At 42.6% G+C, this 19,254-nt stretch overlaps 2 protein-coding genes across 3 annotated transcripts in view; one reads left to right on the top strand and one right to left on the bottom strand.

Moving 5' to 3' along the window:
• DGLUCY (D-glutamate cyclase) overlaps positions 1–2,982 on the top strand; it is a 39,604-nt gene extending 36,622 nt beyond the window's left edge. The window contains exon 14 of one of the 2 annotated variants that reach the window (XM_072338995.1): positions 1,316–2,982. In XM_072338995.1, coding sequence (XP_072195096.1) covers positions 1,316–1,459 — 144 coding nt within the window. In that variant the 3' untranslated portion in view covers positions 1,460–2,982. The remainder of the gene's footprint in view (positions 1–1,315) is intronic. The other variant, XM_072338992.1, reaches the window with a different exon arrangement.
• Positions 2,983–3,880: 898 nt separating this feature from the next.
• On the bottom strand, positions 3,881–19,191 carry GPR68 (G protein-coupled receptor 68). The gene is made up of 4 exons (XM_072338400.1): positions 19,002–19,191; positions 18,119–18,258; positions 6,766–6,905; positions 3,881–6,271 (listed from the first exon to the last, which is right to left on the bottom strand). Exon 4 carries the CDS (start codon positions 6,153–6,155, stop codon positions 5,052–5,054), a length of 1,104 nt encoding a protein of 367 aa, XP_072194501.1. The 5' UTR covers positions 6,156–6,271; positions 6,766–6,905; positions 18,119–18,258; positions 19,002–19,191; the 3' UTR covers positions 3,881–5,051.
• Between the last annotated feature and the right edge of the window lie 63 nt (positions 19,192–19,254).

Raw genomic sequence — 19,254 nt, 5'->3', positions numbered from 1 at the left:
ATATACATTTGTGTGAGGCTACATCGAGGTATTGTGTAAGTTACTGAGGAATGGGATGGAAGGAAGCTAAGATGTGATTAGGCTATTTATTCTCCTTAGATTTTTTTTTTTTATTGAGAAAAGTAAGAGAAATACTTTATCTTTACAGGAGATGCTAAGATGGTATATAAGATTTTAATGGGCATATCTCATGTCACATGAAAAGCAGAGTAGCAAAAATAACTATTTTTGAATGTCTCTGAAATTCTCAAAGATTACTGAAACAACAGACAATTTTCACACTACTGCCTTAAAGGGCTTCTTGTCACAACATCGTGGTAAATTAAACATGTATACACAAGTCATCTGTATAGGAAGGAAGGCATACACAGTCACATTGCTTGTTTGGTTTTTGCCAGTGTTCCCTGCAATTGCAATTGAATCCCTTCATTGAAATTCAACAGGAAGTTCAAAGTTTGCCAATGGGGAGGTCTCAAAGTTTTAAGCTTCTGGGAAATTTCACAGAAGTGATAATCCAGAGAGAAGGGAGAGGGATCTCTTCACTACTGCTGCTAATGAGATTGTGGCTTTGCAGGAGAAATGTTGAGAATGTGCAGAACTGCAAGACACAAGGCTGCTTGCAACTGTCCCAGTGCCACTGCTGACAGGACTAGAGGGTTTTTAGGGCTGATTTCATCCCTTCTTTTCATCCCATGATGCTAACTTACCCATAGGTCACCATCAAGGATTTAGTTCCCTCTGTGTACTTCTAACAGCTCAGTTTGGAACATGCTACATATCTGCTTACATTACTGTTAAGCAAGAAAATAACCGTTATAAACACAAAATAGAGTTGCAGTTCTAAACATAACAAGTTAAACATCATTTCAAAGAATTCCAGGAAAGAGAAACTTCAGGATATTTCTTCTCCCCAGCCCTAACTTAAGGGCCCAGAATTCTCAAAATCAATAGAAAAGGTCAGGAAGCAAAAGACACATTGACACCACCCAATATGCAAGAAAGGAGACAGATCAGGCAGCCTGCTTAGGTTCTGTCTGTAAGCTTTTTCCCTGACATACCCTTTTCCTCCTCTGTACTTTTGGTTTAGAGACGCCCCTGCAGCTTGTTGCACAGTGAAAACTACAGCAGGTAGTTTGGGTGGAGGTTTCTCTGATTCTTATTTGTGCAGTACTATTGTGCTCCTGGAAGGAATGTGTCCATAAAATAAATCCAGAGGGTGAGGTCAGAGTCTCCCCTGGGTTTAAAATAAAGGCCTCAATGAATGTTGTTGCCCGATATAGGATTTTAATTGTATGGTATTCATTTCTCTTTTAAGGAAGAAAAGCTTCTGAAAGCACTGGTGCAGCTCGGGGTCCGCAGTGGAGTATCTGCCAGCCTGGAAATGGAGGTGGACGCACTGCCCTTCTACAATGTCCATTCAGCCATGATTGAAAAACTGCTGCAGGAGGTGCAGCACTGACTGCTCCCTAGTGATTTCTACATCAGATGATCCCATGGTATTTCTTTATGTCCTGGGAGCTTTCAAGGTAAAAAAAAAAAAAGAATCAGCAAAAGATGAGTCTGTCTTTTAAGCACTGGACTTTCATCTCTGGTGTCTTGCCAATGCACAACTTTGTATTATTGCCTTGACAAAATTTCTGTGAAATGGAAGGAGCTACCACCATGATTCAGTCTAGCTTTCTTTCATGTGATTTTATAATGGATATTAACAGATATTACACACTAAGCAGCGATCTGGATTTTACAAAGAAATCTTCTCATTAAAATGAAGTAAGATTGCATTGCTGTTCCTGTTTTGCTAACCTTCCAACTGCGACAGGAAGTAAGTCTTGTAGTAACTTGGATTTAAAAATACGCTGTGGTGGGGAGAACAGCTGCAGTGGAGTGTTCAAAACAAAACGAAAACCAGCAAGTGTTATGGCAGTAAAAATGGTTAAACGGCCCCTCTAGCACTGTCTTGTCATGGCGGTGGACATGTGATGAGGTGAGGAGAGGGCTTTAATGAGAGTAAGGGCAGCCTTGCAGGCTTTCTGTGTGAAGGGAAGGTTGTACCGATCGCCTCCTTTATGTTAGAAGTTTACCACTCGTGAATTTTGTCCCTTTCTGCGTAGTACAGAAATACTGCAGATATTTTACTCTTAACAGCAGGACACCATAAAGGAGTTCAACACACAGTGATAAAATATTAATGCTTATTAAAGTGTAATCAGAAATTAAAGAACATCTGCATTCAGTTTAAAACAAAATTGTGTAAATGAGCATATAGACCAATTCCAGCTATAGAAATACAGCTCTCAGCAAGACTGTTGGAAGAACAACTAAACTGCAACTCAAAGGCCTACAAATGCTGAAGCAGAACATGATGAACAGCCTTACGCCCGGCTTACATCATTCAAAGTTGCGCTGTTACTTAAACTCCAGGTAAGTGCCTGTGCTGATGACCTGATAGAGGTCAGCCCCCCAGCAGACAGCACAGGCTGTGCTTTACAGTGCACTCTCAGACACCGATGCTTTACCTGCCACAAAGAGACGATAGCAGTACAAAATGAGAGCACTCAGCTATTGTGCTTCAGCAGGAGCAGGATGGTGGTTCTGTTTGGCCGCTGCTGTTTCCAACGGACAGGGGTACTTCTGCAGGTAGCAGCATCCGCTACCTCCTTTTATGTTCCTCCTTTTATTTAAGACAAGCATGTAACTCTTTGAGAATGAGAAAGATCGGTTAATACCACAAACACCAGCATTCGTTTTTTGAGCTCCCCAAAGATACACAGCTCTTCAAGGCTTACAGCAGTTGGACATATATGAGAGAAAGAAACCTTAGTGCCAGAAGGCTGATACACATTCAGACTTGCTCCCAGTGGTTACTTCATAGCACATTACATCAACTGCATCAAAGGAACTTGATTTAATTAAAATCAATTAATTAATTTAAAAAAGCTTTTGCCATTTTCTTTCTAAAATATAAGCTTTAACATTTTGCTAAGAAATAGTGTGTGTGTGTGTTTTTGAAATCCTTTCTTCTGTGCCATCCCAAGACCTGTATTTAATCCAATGGCAGCGTGTGGCCAGTCTCCAGCAAGCCTTACTCTCATCATGATCAGGTTGAAATAGAAAGGCTCTGAGGGTTACATTCCTCCCGTGGTGGTTACAGTTCCACAGCCTAAACCAAGCTGTTACAATGTAGAAAGAATTAGAATGTAGACTGAAGTACTGGTTTCGCTGTCAGGGAAAACAAAACCAAACCAACAGCCCTCCCCGGTCAGCAGGTTGGATGCTACAACTGCAGCAGAATCACATAGGTTTCCATCTGATTTTAAACCACATCAGCTGACCAGAAGTGGACGACAACAAAGTACCGACTCAAGTAAGCCTTAATCTGTTAAATGACAATTGCACGTAATAGGGCAAGCTCTGCGTTCCAACTGGTTTAAACAACATGGGCAGCCATAAAGAAGTAAAGCACAAACAGCAAAACAAATATTTTATTTTAGAACAAACCATGTGTGTGCCTTGCAGCATGTCAGGTCACGGGAGTCTGAGTGTTGGAGCTCCTCTTAGCAACGTACAAGCACGGACTGCAGCAGCCAGGAGCCCAGCTGGCACAGACAGCAGGGACTGGAGGAAACATTCACAGAAAGCAAAGCTAAACAGCACTGATAATAAGAAGAGAAGTGTGTGTAATAAGGTAATTAATCCAGCATGGAGAGTGTTCTAAGTATAAAGAAATGTAGAAGAATTAAACAAACCAAATGTTAATCTAAGCAAACCTAATCCCCTCCTGGGAGTAGGGACATGAATCCCTTCTGCAACAGCGGGGAGGAGGGAAGCTGTAGTCTCACGTATACTATCTGTGAACAAATACAGGAAGAGAATAATTTAAAAAACCATTATTTATTAAACATATCTCCTAATTACTTTCAATATTGCACTTTCAGGGTGGTTTCCAGAAAATTCTTAGAACATATTACCTTTTAAAAACCAATAACAATCTCTGTACAGCAACATACCTGAGAAACCCAATGTAGAAGGTCTGTCTAGAGAACATTTTGAAATTAAATATATGTTTGCCTATATACACATATACAGCTACAGTTTGTCAACTCCAGGCTGCAGAAACAGAGAAATGTTCAAAGAAAGGCTTGAAACCAGAGAAGTGAAAGGATTCATGGTGTAACAGCTGTAGACACCAGAAAGCACAGTAAGGTCACAAAGAAGAAACAAAACTCACATTCTTTAATAATGAATAATTAACAAACAAACAAACCGATAAAAACTAGAAGAGCTGGTTCTATAAACAACTAATAGGGAGCACAGCAACCCCATCTGTAACTGCCATTATCTCCAGTTACTCCTGTATCTTTTTCCATCTAACCCAAAAAGCCGCAGAGGTCACTCGTACATCACATTTCTGATACTCCATTTACTCAATAAGGAGCACACCTTAGTTATCATATCTACTGCTGAAAACAGAGTTTAAGCAGAATCTACTTAGTTTAAGCAGTATGTACTTAAGAGTTCCATTGACAAATACGTTATTGAATTGCCTGAAAGGTCTGTGCTGCACAAAACACACTGATTTAGAAGGATGCAATCAAAATCTTAGCAAGGTTTGTTAGAATTTAGGTGCAACTAAATTCACCTTTAAACACAGTGAAGAAACACATGAGATGAAAGTGCCTCATGTACTATGAACCTCCTGTTCTTTTCCAAATCAACAGCTTGATTTATTTATCCTCATCTGAGCCAAGAGATCCCATACCTCTGAAAGTCAATAGAAGCCTTATGAGGAGATTCAACAGTCAATGCACAAATTGAAGCTCTCATCTGATGCCGAGTTTCAGTGCCTGTTGTCCCAGAACATTCCACATTACTTCATCAGCTGTTTTAGCAGGTTGGCTCCTGCAATGGCTCTGCTCAACTTGAAACTTGCTGGAGGAGTTATTTCAGAGAGTTACTTTGGGATGTAAAACACAGTGGTAATACTTTTTAATTGAGTGGATACAAATAGTTACACAAGAAAGATATTACATGAGCGCCCTTTTTGATGAATGCTATAGATGGCCTGTCCTAGTTGAGGAAGAGTCCTTTGTTCCCTGTGTATCGCCCTGTGATTCTTGTAATAACCGTGGCTGATGCTCATGCTGTGGCCTGTTGGGAGTTTCTGGAGCATTCAGCTGATAGGATTCCTTTGTCTCAGTCCTTAGACATCCTAAATGCCTTAAGCAAGAGTCTCGCATCTTGACAAAGTTCAAGTAAGTGCTTTCACTGGAAAAACAGTACAGTACTGGGTCAGCAACACAGTTAAATGTAGTCAGCAGGAGAGAAGTATGGTAAATGTTAAATATTTTGCTAGCAAATGAGCAGTTGCTCTCAAACACGCTGCGAACTACAAGTAGGATGTGGTACGGTCCAAAGCAAACTAAAAAAATGAAGACAGTGCTGGAAACCAAACGTTTAATTTGGAGTTTCTTCTTCTTTTGAGTGCCATGACTCCTGTGGACAACTCGTAAAATGCCACAATAAGAGAAGGCCAGCAGAAAGAAAGGGAAAAGGAAGCCAGCAGAGAAGCGGTAGTAATTGATACTGTGCTCCCATTCTTTGATGGGGTAATGCTCAAAGCACACCACGTGGCTCTCAGCATCCATACTGATCTCCCCATGCACAAAGACAAATGAGCACGTCACTGCTTCTTTGGTCCAAATAATGACACTCACAATCATAGCAGCCTTCATTGTCCGAAACTGATGAAACCGAAAAGGGTGCACTACTGCCAGATAGCGGTCAATGGAGATGCAGCAGAGGAAGCCCACACTGATATAGATATTCTCATACAAGAGGATGCCACAGATTTTGCACAGCAGTTCATCATAGGTCCAATTGTCATGCTGTAATACATACTGGATCCAGAAGGGCAAAGAAAATATGTAAAACAGGTCTGCTATGGTCAAATTACAAAGGTAGATTCCCAACTCATTTTTAGCCTTGATCTGTAAATACCCGTAGTATAGAGAAAGGCAGTTAGCTGGGAATCCTACGATAAATACAAATATATACACCACAGGGGACAATGTCTGGTGAATATTATGATCAATAATGCAAGTTTCGGTTGCATTCTCTGTGAAATTCAACATCTTCTGCCTCTTAACATATACCATTAATCAGTGTCCCAAATGAATGGATGTAGAACTTAATTTCATCCAGCTTCACGTATCACTTTTCATCCACAAAAACCTCAGGCTGAAGAGACGCCTTGCCGCAGGATGTTAATAACCTGGTGGTAAAACATATGAAAACCTTGAGGATGAATATCATCACCAAACGATCAGTTTTCAGTGAGATGCCTTTTCTAAATTTTCTTACAGTGTTTACCAGAAGATAAAGCCTGTCTGGGAAATGGTGATGTGTATCAGTAAGCCCTACGAGTGGGTTCTGTCAAAGAATTCCAAAGCGATTTACAAACATTTGTCACTACAGTCCTCCGGAAGACACAGCAAACTTAAGTAAAGAAGTGTATACATAATCATTGTAACTCTCATTTGTTCTTTTCTTTTTCCTCTTTTTCTTGCCAACAAGAAGAATATCACCATATCAGAATATGGTTTAGGTGGAAGGATTCCTGGAGTCTCAGGTAGCTTCAACTGCAACATGAAGGCCAGGTTAAGTTCCTCTCCCTTAAAACTTCTAACTTTGTTGTTGGACACTATCTGCCTTAGTGCAAGCTCTGCTCCCCTTGTTTTCATACAGCCACCTCAGTGGTGCACCTACCTCAGAATCACCCCCTCCTCCACAGATGACTCAACTGGTACTGCAGCTTTACCAGGCACAGCAGCAAAAATATGAGCCAGCCACAGGTTGTCCTGGCTTAGCTTGATGTTTGCTCCAAGAGATTGCCATAACCCTCGTCCCTGCAGAATAACAATGATAATGTGAGCATTATCACACACATGTGGCAGAAAAAGTAATGTGCAGATTTCCTAAAGCACTGTTACACAGGGAGCATCCTCTCTGACACCATCCCATGCACTATGCTTGTCTCAATGGCTGTATGACAGCTGTGTGGCCTCTCCATCTACAGGAGGTTTGGCTTCATGCCTGCGAGCACAATGCAAGGAACCAGAGATGGGTTTGACAGCCTTACTGTTCCCCTCTCCTTTTCCAGCGCAGGGCTCATGACAAGTGCAGTTGTATTTGAGACTGTATTTGATAGAATTTCTGTATGATAATCTGGTGACTTTGATATGTAAGGGTTTGTCTGAACAGAACAATTGACAAGCAAATGTACGGTGAAAAGAGCCTAAACGTCTGCGAGTTCCTCATCTAATCTAACAACTAGAAGCATCCAGTCAGTGCCCGGCTCCTGCTGATAAATCCAACTTACAGTAACTTGAAAGCTGACAATAATTTTCTAAAGGCAAAACTGTCCTTATGCATTCACAGTTCCTGAGCTCAGGTTTTGTTCTGCATTACCCTGTAGGCCAATATGGGCCACAGGATGAGATAAAGCAGACGTGCTCCACAGTTGCACTGTTGTTTGTTTTGTTTTGTTTTGAAAATGCTTCTTTTTCTATAAGAACTCAAAATCTTTTTACTAAATTAGTTTTATGTCACAAAGAATGTGACTGTAAAATTCATATCTGTTTAGCTTGCCAGCGTACAGAATCTGAAAAGCACAGAAAAAGTCTCACTGATACGATATTGTCCTGATATAATACACACTTCTGATTACAGCGATGTTTCCCGCTCCTGGAGGAAGTGCTGCAGTGTGCTGTTGCAGAGCCAGGAAGAGAAAGCCGCCTGTTACATAAACAGAAGTCCAGATTCTTGTTTGCACAATAGCTGTTTTATGCTGCTCTGTGGAAGAAGCAAGCTTGGAAAATTCCTCCCTTGTTTCAGCCTCCACAGCGTGCAGGCTCTGGGACACCGCTGTGCCTTCTGACCAGTGACCAAATGGGAAATACAGTTTGCCTTTCCCCTTTTTTTCCCCTCAGTCCAAGTATGTTAACACAGCTCTGTACTGGCCAGGGAATGGAACTGCAAGCTTTCTCAAGACTGGTACCAAAACACAGCAATTACTGCACTCATCAGGTGGTTTGGAAGAGTGATCTTTAAGATCACCCTGTTACTAGGAATATAATACACAGTACTTTACAAGCGCCCTAAACAATGGGAAGCTCAAGGAAAGCTGATGCTGGGTGTAGGAAAGAGGAGGCAAATAGCTCCTGCATTACTTACTAAGCTAGATTGGGGAGTAGGATGAGAAAAATAAAAAAGTTGCACTAAGAAAAACATCTGGGGTGCAGATAATCATTAAGCTGAGAGCAGCTATGGCTGGGAACACGCAGGCATTCCATTTAGACAGCTTTAATATGGAAATAGTGCAGCTGTGTGGTTTTCTTTTTAAGAGCTTAGTTTATATAACACCTTCAGTATCACAAGCCTGCAGACATTTCCTAGCAAGACTTATCTCTCTCCTATGCTCACCTTTTTTCAGTGTTACCTATCTAAGCCCAACTCTTGGAAAGAAACAACATCTAGATGAGCTCCAAACACTCCTCTTGATTCTGGGTAAAGAATTAAGCCAATAATCTCAGGGCTTTAGACAGCTTGACTTTCTTGGTTGAAGTAATCCAACTTTTTTTACTCACTGGACAATTCAACAGCAGCTTCTTTTTTTTTCCCCAAATCCTTTTGTATCCTGTTGGCAAAGCCATGATTCCCACCCCACACCATGAACTACAGAGCAGGTCACATATTTGGTGCTGCCTGCTGGCAATAGCCAAGGGATGAACCCAAGGCCACTGGCACAGCTGAACAGCCTGCTCAGCTCTGACTGAGCAACACTATTGAGCCTGGATGTTTTTTCTCAGTTCCAGTGAGCATTCCTACAATTTTCTTATAAGAAATCTGATACAATTAGACCTAAATATTTTAGTGGGTACAAATGGGACCATACATCAAAGGACTTCTTCATACACGTTTGCAAAAGATGAGCACACAGCTTGTCTCATCTGCAAAAGCACTTGTTACCATGAATGGGGAGGATAATGTGGTTGCATACCTTCATGTCACAGTAGATCTCTTGCTGTCCCTCCACCTGTCACACATCACAAACAGACCTGAATCACTTGGCCTGCATAGCAGTACTTGGACCATGCTGAACATTTTGGAACCAAAATCTGAGATTTGGTTCAGATCATTACCTGGATAAACACTGGCCTTTAGACTCCCACATCAAATGGGCAGAGATCGGCTGGCCCACACCTGAGGGTTTATGGCATGAGGTGGAGTGGGTGTAAGAGCTGTAGTAACAAAGCTGCTGTAGGGTCTGAGAGCAAGAAAATGGCAAAGCTTACTAAATGTTCCTTCCACAGAACATAGCTGTGCTTTTAGGGCTATTTAAAAAAAGTTTTCTGCCTCTTCCCATTTCCTCCACATACAAGGAAGAGCTCATGTTGCAATGGGGTGATGAACCGGTAGAGAGAGGGGAAAGAAGGACCAACCATTCCCTTGTATCTCCTTTCTTTCTGAAGGCTACTGTTGTATCTTAGTACTTGAGATAGCTAGCAAGCTTAGTGAAAATGCCCCTAAAATTGTAGAACAAAGTGGAAATTGGGGGCATGACTAAGGATGACTATAAGGAAGTGGCACAACAATGCTTGGATTAAACCAGAGGATTTGTGTAAAAGAGCCACAAGTGGAAAGAGCCATGAAAGGCAATAAAGGATGTTTCTGTTCCTTATTGGATAGAAAATCCAATTCATACTGGAATATTCAAATTCTTTCTTCCATGAGAAAAGGAAAAACCCATGAAACGGTCTCACATAAATTTCCCACAATTTCTCCTCACATTGAATTCCTTTCTAAACTTCACTTAAGTCTCCGCACAACTCATTTGTACTTGTTAACGTGTGAAGGGACTCTTCCAACAGGAATGTCTTCATACCACAATAACTATTCCTCTGAGCATTTGTTTCAGTGAGAGGAAACCAGACTAGTATTCTAATAACTACAAATCACTTTACTTTTGCTGTTATTGTATGACTTCCTTTATAAAGCTATTGTCAAAAAAGGAAGCCAGCGATATTTTTTCAGAACCCACATAAACAAAAGACCAATTAGTCACCACTGTCCAATTCTTCCTAGCACAGACATGCAATTTTTCACATATTGGGTAAATCACTCGACTTGCTCAAACTTTGATATCTTGGGAATACGTCTCAACTTCTTAATGTCTGTTTGCCAGCAAACTTCTCCGGAGTCTGCAGTAAGGTAGTCACATTTCATCTCTAAAACTTTGGATCTGAACCACAGTGGTGGTGCAGTTCAGGGCTTCATGCCTGTAAATGTCAGTAGGAACTGACAGTGCGGATTTGAGTGGCAGCTTCATGTCAAAATCCTCGATTTGACAATTTTTCCTTTTTCTTACAGTGAACTCAATGCTTGATGAGAGCACTAGATTGGACATCAAACGTGCGTGACATTCTTATATACAATATTCCATTACAAAAATGTCAAACTACAGTATGAACTGGGTACTCTCAAACACTGCAACACATTAGAAAATGTTTACTCCTTGTTTCTCTGGTAGTTAGTCACATCCTCCTCTATCTCCAGCTTTGCCACCTCACACAGTCTCCTCCTGGAGAACATTTCAATTGCTTCATTTGCTGCCTTACAGAACATCAGATGTGTCACTGAATGTTCTATGAAACAGCTGAAAAATGTGACCTGCCTAGTGTAAGCAGTATGGGTGGGTTGATGCAAGGCAGCTAGAAGCTGATGGAGATAGTCCCTGTATATTAGGAAACGAATTAATTAAACTACTTCAATGACCTCAAAACTTAGTTTTGAGCTCACTTCGCAATAGCAATGATGTGGCAATGTAGTATAATCTGGCCAGTGCCCTGACCCACAGATCATAAGGCTTTGTAAGAAATAGCTGAATCACTATAGACAAGAATCCTGTGTGTTCTACATTCAACTTAATAAGTCAAACAAACTTTTAATTAAGCTGGGAGCCACTTAGAAGGAACAGGGCTGAGCACTTCTGAATGGTTGTGAGGGAGCCAAAGTATCACCAGTAGGAATTCATGGCAACACAGCACCTAGAGGCTACACTGGGAGAGGTCACAGGGATGGACTTGTTGAAACACAACATTTACAGCCCTGGAAAATGGCAATATTTCAGAAAACAAAAAAAAAATAAAAAATCCCAGAATACATGAGCAGGTTATCAGCCTAACCTAACCTTTGTTCTTTTGATTAGAACACCGAGTATTCCTCTTAATTGGTGTGCAAACTGCTGTATAAGAGATATTACATATTATATCTGAAATGAGAAGTCATGAGAAAGTAAATGCTATCTTACAGCAGAACACTAGGAAGGATGAAGGGACTGCAGTGATCAAATATTGTATTGGAGTCAGCAGTATATTTTTGTAAAAATACAAGAGAACAAAGCAAATCAGCCTGGGATGTGTCAGCAGCTCTGGGTGCTACCTCTCTATCCTGAGCACTGTTGCATTACAGAGCTGCTGGCTGTGGTTGGGGAAATGCAGGGGAACGGTCACTGGTCTAGGACTGTTTAGTCTAAAGAAGACCATATTGATGGCAAACAGCAAAAACCTTCCTACATGTTAAAGACTGTCGCAAAGAAGAAAGCGTGCCTTCTGTGGAAGCCTGAATGAGAGACTCAATTAAACACTGCTAAAAACTTTCTACTGACAAAGGTAAGTGGGTCAGCACTGGGACAGATGGTGCATGGGACAGATGTCTTCAAGTTGGAGGTGTTAAAGTCTGGCAAACATCCTGAAGATGGTTCAGTTGATGCCCCCTTGAAGGGCAAAGAAATGTTTGGAGAACTCTCAGACCCTCCATTCCAGTCTCTGTTACTGCTCAGTGACACGACACAGCTCACCCTTGCCCCTGAGACACACAACAGCATGAAAACAAATTGTTCAAACCTGCCATGAGATAAAATCATGTTTACAAAACGATTTTTTTGAAACAAATCATTTTCAAATTATTATTATTATTATTATTTTGATAAATGTTTTCTGTTTTGGATTTTTCTCCCTAGAAATTCAAGCTATACAGAAGTGAAATATACGTCCTTTCACATATTCCAAAAATAATTAAAGGGTACGTGTTCTGCTGCTGGAACATTTCATTTCATGTTTTTGCTCCTTTGGAGGCCTGCCCATATAAAGGACAAACAGGGGTAAGGAAGGCAGAAGGGACAACAGATTGTCACATATCTGACACTGGTTCATCTTCTCTCTCTAGGTCTGGGGACTTTTTTTAACCAAATGTAAGGCCCAAACAACTGGCTGAGCATGGGGAAGTACTGAAAAGAAACTGCATTTTGGAAAATCCCTATTTATGGTAATAAGAAGTTCACACAGTGTGTATTTTTGGTCAAGCAGTCCAACTAAAGACGGGGTGATGAATCACACAACAGGAATTAGTCATGCCACAGTTGCCTCAAGGAGCTGGCTCATAACTTTTAAAAATGACCCTCATCTGCCCCCTCCTTCCTGCTGCTAAAGAGCAGCCAGGTGGGTGACGTGGCCACTGGGATCTCAGCACTGAGCTGGCTCCTGCTCACAGGTCAGCTCCCCAGGGCTCCTGCATGGCTCATTTGGGTCCACGGCTGGGAGTGGAAGAGAACTCCCGATCACACCACTTTCTACAGAAACCTTTTCTCTCTCTGTTCCTCAGAGAACAGCTTCAAACCTTCCTTTTGCCCCAGCCAACACCTCAGCCAGCTCAGCCTCTTTCTCTTCCTGCACATCTCTTCAGCACACAGGCCAAACCACCAACCTGCCTCTACTGCACAAGAAGGTGTCTAACAGGTAACGAGGAACTGCAAGCAGGAGGGCGGCTGATAGCCCTCAGTTTGTGTGCTGATCCTCCCTTAAATGAGGCAAGAGAAGCCAACACTGAGTAAGTCCTAAGGATTAGGAGACACACAAATCACGATCAACATGTAGAAGTACCAGTACGGAATGAGAACTGGAACAACTGTATTGTAGGCTAGGGACTGAGAAATAGGAACTTCTTTCTTCTGAAGTAAATGGGTTCTGATTCATTTTACCTTCTAGAGCCTAGGAGAAAATCCCCTAACTATTCTGACTCATTTTCCCAGACTGTATCCCTGTCTCTGCTGAGGCTACAGCCTCTCTGACACCAGTGTTGAAGTATCAGCTGCAGGTTCTCTGTACAGATGTGTAACCAAAGAAAGAAGGGTGTGTGTGTGTGTGTGCCAGCAACATGCAAGTGGTCCCACTATTGAGCTTCCCCAGCATCACCCACTAGCTACAGGGGAAAACTTGCTCAAAAACTAAGTTAGAGGCCAATTTTCCTTTCTGCTGACATTTTTTTATAATGCTGCTGCCTCCAGACAAAAGAGGGTATAATTAAACCTAAATATCAAACTGATCTCATTAACAGAAAGAAATTTGTAAAGCTAATCCCACTTTCAGTAACCAAACATTCATCTGTGCAATTGTTCTCCTCCCTCACTGCTCACTCAGGAGCAGCACTGATTTGCCAGCACTGCTGACAAGCAGTGACTTGGACCAGCGATGATCAATGTTTGACTAATAACATTTGGCAAATAGCAAAGGCTGTCTGAGAGAAAAATGTGACTTGCCAGCTCTGACTGAAAGGTAGTTGGAGCTCCGCTGTGTCTAAAGAGATTGAACAGATCTCCTTTCAACATTTTCATTGTTCCACACATCAGCAAATAATGATACATTCAATAAAGTCATCTCTCTTTTAAATTCTATTTTCTGCATTTATGATTCAGTACGTGATTCATTTTGTGCAGCAAAAGTTTTGAGACAAGGAAAAGTGAGAAACCATGGACAACATTTGGAGATTTTCCCCTCCCTTCTCTCATTTTTCTTTAACTCCGTTCTCATTCTTCTGTTTGGATTTATTTTAACCAGGGACAAAATTCGTCACAGGATATGAGCCCATTCAATTCAAGCACCTAGCATCGCGTGCACTGTCGCTATTTAGGAACTGGAATAATTCCTCTATGCCTTTGTACTGTGCTTGTGTTTCTGGCTTACACTGGTTCCATTGTGTTTTGGATGTTTCTGTTCTCAGTCCAGCTGTAACCTAGCACACCATCCACCCTTCCCCGCACTGCTCCTAAGCCATGCTCATTTCCTTTCAACTGCTCTGCATTTCTTGCTTGGATCTTACTTGGTTTGGGGGTTGGGGTAAGAGGGTGGCGTGCCTACATCTGTGTGTGTCTTCCAATAGTCCCCACCTAGTCTGGAGAGATTTAACTCTTCTAGCTACTCTTCTGCAGTGCCTTTAACTCAGCTTTCCCCCCCCCCCCCCCCCCTTTTTTTTTTTTGTTACATCTTGGAGATGAGCCTACTTTCCAGAGGATCCAAGTCAATATCCTCACATAAGATTTGTTCTGCAATGGTAATTCTCAGACTTCTGATGATTTTGTAGAAGCAGTGTGCCTTGGACAAGATTTCCTTCTGTGTTCATCTCCTCCTTGCCCTCACTCCCCAGATGACCACTGAATACTTCTTTCTGTTGTTGTTTTTTAACTTGAAGATACAGCGCTCCAGTACCCCAGTCCCCAATGGATGTATTATTCTAAACAAAGCACTGGCAGCTGTATCTGCAGGCTTCCTTATGTTTTAATTTCCTGAATTTTCATTTCCTCAATTCCCTTAATTTTAATGTAAAAAAACTCTTTTTAGTACTCACATGATTTTAAGCACTTGTGTCTTCCTTTCATCAAGATGTAAACAAAGCCTGGCCTTCTATTTTATTCCATTACTCCTGAGTATCCCTATTTTGTCATGTGCATAAACCCTTCCTCCCTCCTCTATTTTCTGTCATACCTTGATACTGCCCCTCCATACCCCATGTGGACTTGCACAGGGTGCAAGAAGCCTTCCCCAGCACTGTGCTGATGAATCCCTGTGCTACAGCACCCAGCCCAATGGCCTAAATGTGGTTTCCAGCTTCTCTCCATCACACCACTGGATGACAGCAGAACCCACATGAGCTGTGACCACCTGCCCCCTTCCCCCCCACCCCATGTCATAGCCATCAGCTTTGCCACCTCTCTCCTGGGAGGCAAATCACAGCATCCTCCCTAAAGTCACCAACTCAACCATCCATGTGCTAGAAATCTGACTCTCATCCGGTCTTCTCTTAAGGAATATGGTGAGAAACCTGGGCTCATCCTGCTGCCATTCTCAAGGGGAGAATGTTAGGAGGATCTCTTGTGGAGCTCCAGAAGCAGCAGCAATGCCCTCTCCAATACCTGCAGACCAGAGTTCCCACTTGCCTCTGGCAGTGGCAGTCTGTGCTTACCCATCCACAGATCCAGTGTCACAACAACACAGCTGGAAAGGAATTTGTCACCATGCAAACAATTTCTGGGAGGAGGGCTCCATAAGGAGGAATAGAATCCTCTACACTTTTGGGTGAGCCCATTGCTCCATCTTTCTTGAACAGAGCACTCTGAGCCTCCTATTTGGTCTTTTTTCAGACACACCAGTTGAAGTTTCTGGTGAAGAGACAAACCAGTCCTGCCTTTGCTGCCCAGTGGATTAACAGAGTACAGAGCACGGCTCCTATTGAGGAAGGCATCACACTGGATGCATCCCTCAGAGGACAAACTGCAATGCTGTCCTTAGCTGCTGCCGACTACTGAAACCTTTACTGAAAATCGTTGGCCAGTTTCTTCTAAACATTACAGCTGCTCTGTGTCTTTTCAAAACCAAGTGCCATCAGCTGTTGGGGACAGCAGCTCTGCAAATGCTTTGGCTGGCACAGAAATTCATAACAACTGCTACAAGCCACTCAAAACAGTCCTTACAGGAAAAACGAAAGTCTTAGAGGAAGCATTCAGCTAATTGTAAGGTAACCAGCCTCACAAGGCTGCACATCTGCACTTCTATTTCCACAGTTCTTCACTTAAAAATTATTATCAAAGTTGAATGAATGCCCTCTGAGTCCCAAGTAACAGACCAGTCACTGCACTGATATAAGAGCAGTAAGCAGCAATAGCGCCCCAGCAAAATGCAAACATGTCTTGGGGTTAGATCTGACATTGGTGGCAAGGAAAATTCTTTTCTTCTCCACAAGCTGTTCCTATAGATGTCCAGGAAGCAGGATCACCTGGTTAACTGAGTGACAGCACCAACAGTGCTGCTTAGGAGGGCAAAACTGACACGGCTGCTTACACCTGTGCACACTTCATCCCATGTGCCTCTGCTCCAGCACTGCTAAGAAGCTCACAGCCTCCTTGGCCTCTGGCAGGGGCCGTGTTGCAGGCTCACAGGATGGGATGGCAGCTGCTATGATGACAGCTCCACGTAGCTGGCTCAGCTGGAATGCATTTATCCCACTGGTCTCTGCTTTCCCCCTGTTTTCCTTCTCTGTCTGGGACTCCTTACAGCCCCCAGGTCCCAGAAGGAATACAGTCATTTTTTTCTCTGCCAGCCACAAAGTGAATTAAATAAGCTGTACTGCAAATGCCAAATGAGATGAGTTCTTTTGACTGAGATACTGGAATCACCACAGCTTTCTTCATTTAAAACTGTGGTATTCAAATTTAATGCTGCGATGCAGACATCACCACCTCCCAGCAGTGCCCACTATCACAGAACAAAACACTGGTCTGATTTGATAAAGCCAACACTTTCTCACGGTGTGCTACACTAAGGCTCCTAGAACTTTGGGGATTTTCCTTCTGTTTTATTGTCTAAATGACAGCTTCATGAACCAAGCGAGCTGGAAAGAGCTACCTTCTGCCTTTTCCTTCATTTAACAGAAAGAGCTTACAGAAGCAGCACAGTGTGGAGAACAGCAAAATAATGGTGACAACATGGGGAGGTGAGAAGGGTAGGGCTGAGGTTTTTGTCTTCTCAGAAGGGGAAGACAGGAGTGTGCTACAGTGCAGAGGACTGAGTGGCTGCTTAGTGGCTTCTTGACTACTAAATGTAAAAGAAGAAGTGGTCAAATGTCATACTCTGCTGCAGTCAGTGTGAATGCAGGATGTCAACGTGGAAAAAGTCACACTGGGGGCTGATTAACCGACTGCTCAGAATGTCCTGTAATGCTCACACTGACAGTGTCACGTCTTATGAGCCCGTGTGTAGCCATTTTTCCTCATCTCACTGTTCAATTTCCTGAATGTTTCAGTAATATCTGCATGTGTTCTGAGCAGAAAAGCACAGTGCGAATATCCTTCTAACCTCTTTATTTCTCAACTCCCCATCTTCACCTCCTGCAAATTTGGAAGCAAATCTCCCAGTGATTTCAGTGATTTGCTTTCCTTCTTGCTAATCAGAGGCTGTGAAGAACCAGAAAACGAGACAGCTATCAGGGGCAACCTACGATAACAAACATCTTTAGTCCTATTTAAAAACAAAAACCTAGCAGCCCCATTTCAATTGATTTCACCTCTCTAAACCTACACATTCCAAGTTTCCCAAGCTGGGCTCTGAATGCCAAGCAGGAAAAAGTGGCTTACTGTTTGGAAAGTACGTCAGTGGAGTACTTTTGAGATACAAACGTACCCAGCTGTACACAGAACACCTACACACCAAGGTATGTGGTTTAGCAGTTTCCTGCTGCTAGACACAACTTCTGAGTTGTATCCTCAGGGGAAGTAAATTACTTAAATTCCTAATTACTCACTTAAGGCACTCACTTCTTTGTATCTAGACAACCGACACACACTTGGTAACTGCTTTGAAAATGACCAGCAGAGTTTATCTACTCCCTATTCCTCTGCAAACAGGAGAGACAGATTCTTAGTTTATCTCAACAACTCCTCTTCATCAATACAAGATCTCCTTGTACCTATTTGAAAGTCCAAAAGGTTTCTCTAGAGCAGCTTCCATTCCAGATTTTCTATCAGTGGGAACCTGCCGTGGAAATTTAGTTTGAAGTTGTGAATTTTCAGACATGGCACTTTGGTTGAGTGCTTGGACTGCCTCATTGTTTTGCTTTGCTTCACTTCTAACAGCCTAGCCCAAAACTTGTTCTGCCACCATTCCAGCTAGTATAACCAATGATGGAAAATCAATTTGCTTTTAAGAATTAATAGGTGAAAAATGAAACTCACCTGTGAGCAGAGTTCAGGTGAAGATGCTTTTTCTGCAGAATGAAGAGCACAAACGTTCCTTTCTCCCTTCTCATAGCTTCTGCTCAGGCTGCTGGAGGCTGTCCTCCTCCCAGCTGGGAGCACGGCTTGTCGGTGAAACACTGTTGGGAGGGAGGAGGAGATTATGCTTCATCTCCTCTGCTCTTTATGGTACAACTGTGAAGGAATCGAGTCAGCCCAGCCCAGCCTTCTCCTCCCTCACCCACTCATTCATAAATAAAAGAGATGACAGTGCCAAAGGCAGACGGTAAGTACAGAGATGACAACACACGCCGAGCAGTGCTCGCACCCCTACCTACTGTCACAGGCGCAGCACTACCATCGCAGCAGCTGGTTCAAAGCCCAGAGGCTGCCGAACACACACGCAGATGTTGCCTTGTACAGACTGTTTACTATTGCAGAGTACACAGAGCATTACAAAGCACACAGAGCCTTAGTGTCGTAATTAGTGTTATTTACAGTAAGTTCCTCGATCTCTCCAGCCCTTTATGAAGTCCAAATTCAGAGCTGATCTGTGCATGAGGAGCTGCTGCTTTGAGTGTGCAAAAGCAGGGGTTGGAAGGTGCTTCTCCTTCCTCCCTCACACTGTGAGGAGGGCTGAGACATAAACAAACTAAAGGGATGTCCAAGGGCGTTCAAGAATATCACAGCGCATCCAGGAGCCAACCTGCTGCTAACTCACACTACTGCTCTTATTCCTGCAGCAGAGAAAACTGCACCACAGAACCTATATTAACCTGTTCATCATTCAACTTGAAATACACTGTTCTTATAGAAACAGAGATGAATTACATCACTGAGACTGGAAACAAAACTTCAGGTTGGGAGCTGACACAGTACTCACCTGGCACTGCGTGCTGCTGTGCTGCTGGAGGGACATCAGTGGCTCAGTGCAGTGCCCCTCTGCTCACTTGGTTCCTGCAGGGAACCATGGGCTGCAGATCTGGAAAGCAGAGTCTTGTGCTGGGTCCAACAAACGTTCTCTATTTCCATGCTGGTGGAATGCACAGAGGAACATAAGCAATGAAATGTTTAAAAAAAAAAAAAAAAAAAAAAAAAAAAAGGAAAAAACAGGGAGAGGATACAGTGACATTTAC

This window comes from Excalfactoria chinensis, chromosome 5 (assembly GCF_039878825.1).
Source record: "Excalfactoria chinensis isolate bCotChi1 chromosome 5, bCotChi1.hap2, whole genome shotgun sequence".
NCBI lineage: Eukaryota > Metazoa > Chordata > Aves > Galliformes > Phasianidae > Excalfactoria > Excalfactoria chinensis.
Note: the sequence above shows the minus strand (reverse complement) of the source record. Positions and strands in the feature narration are given on the sequence as shown.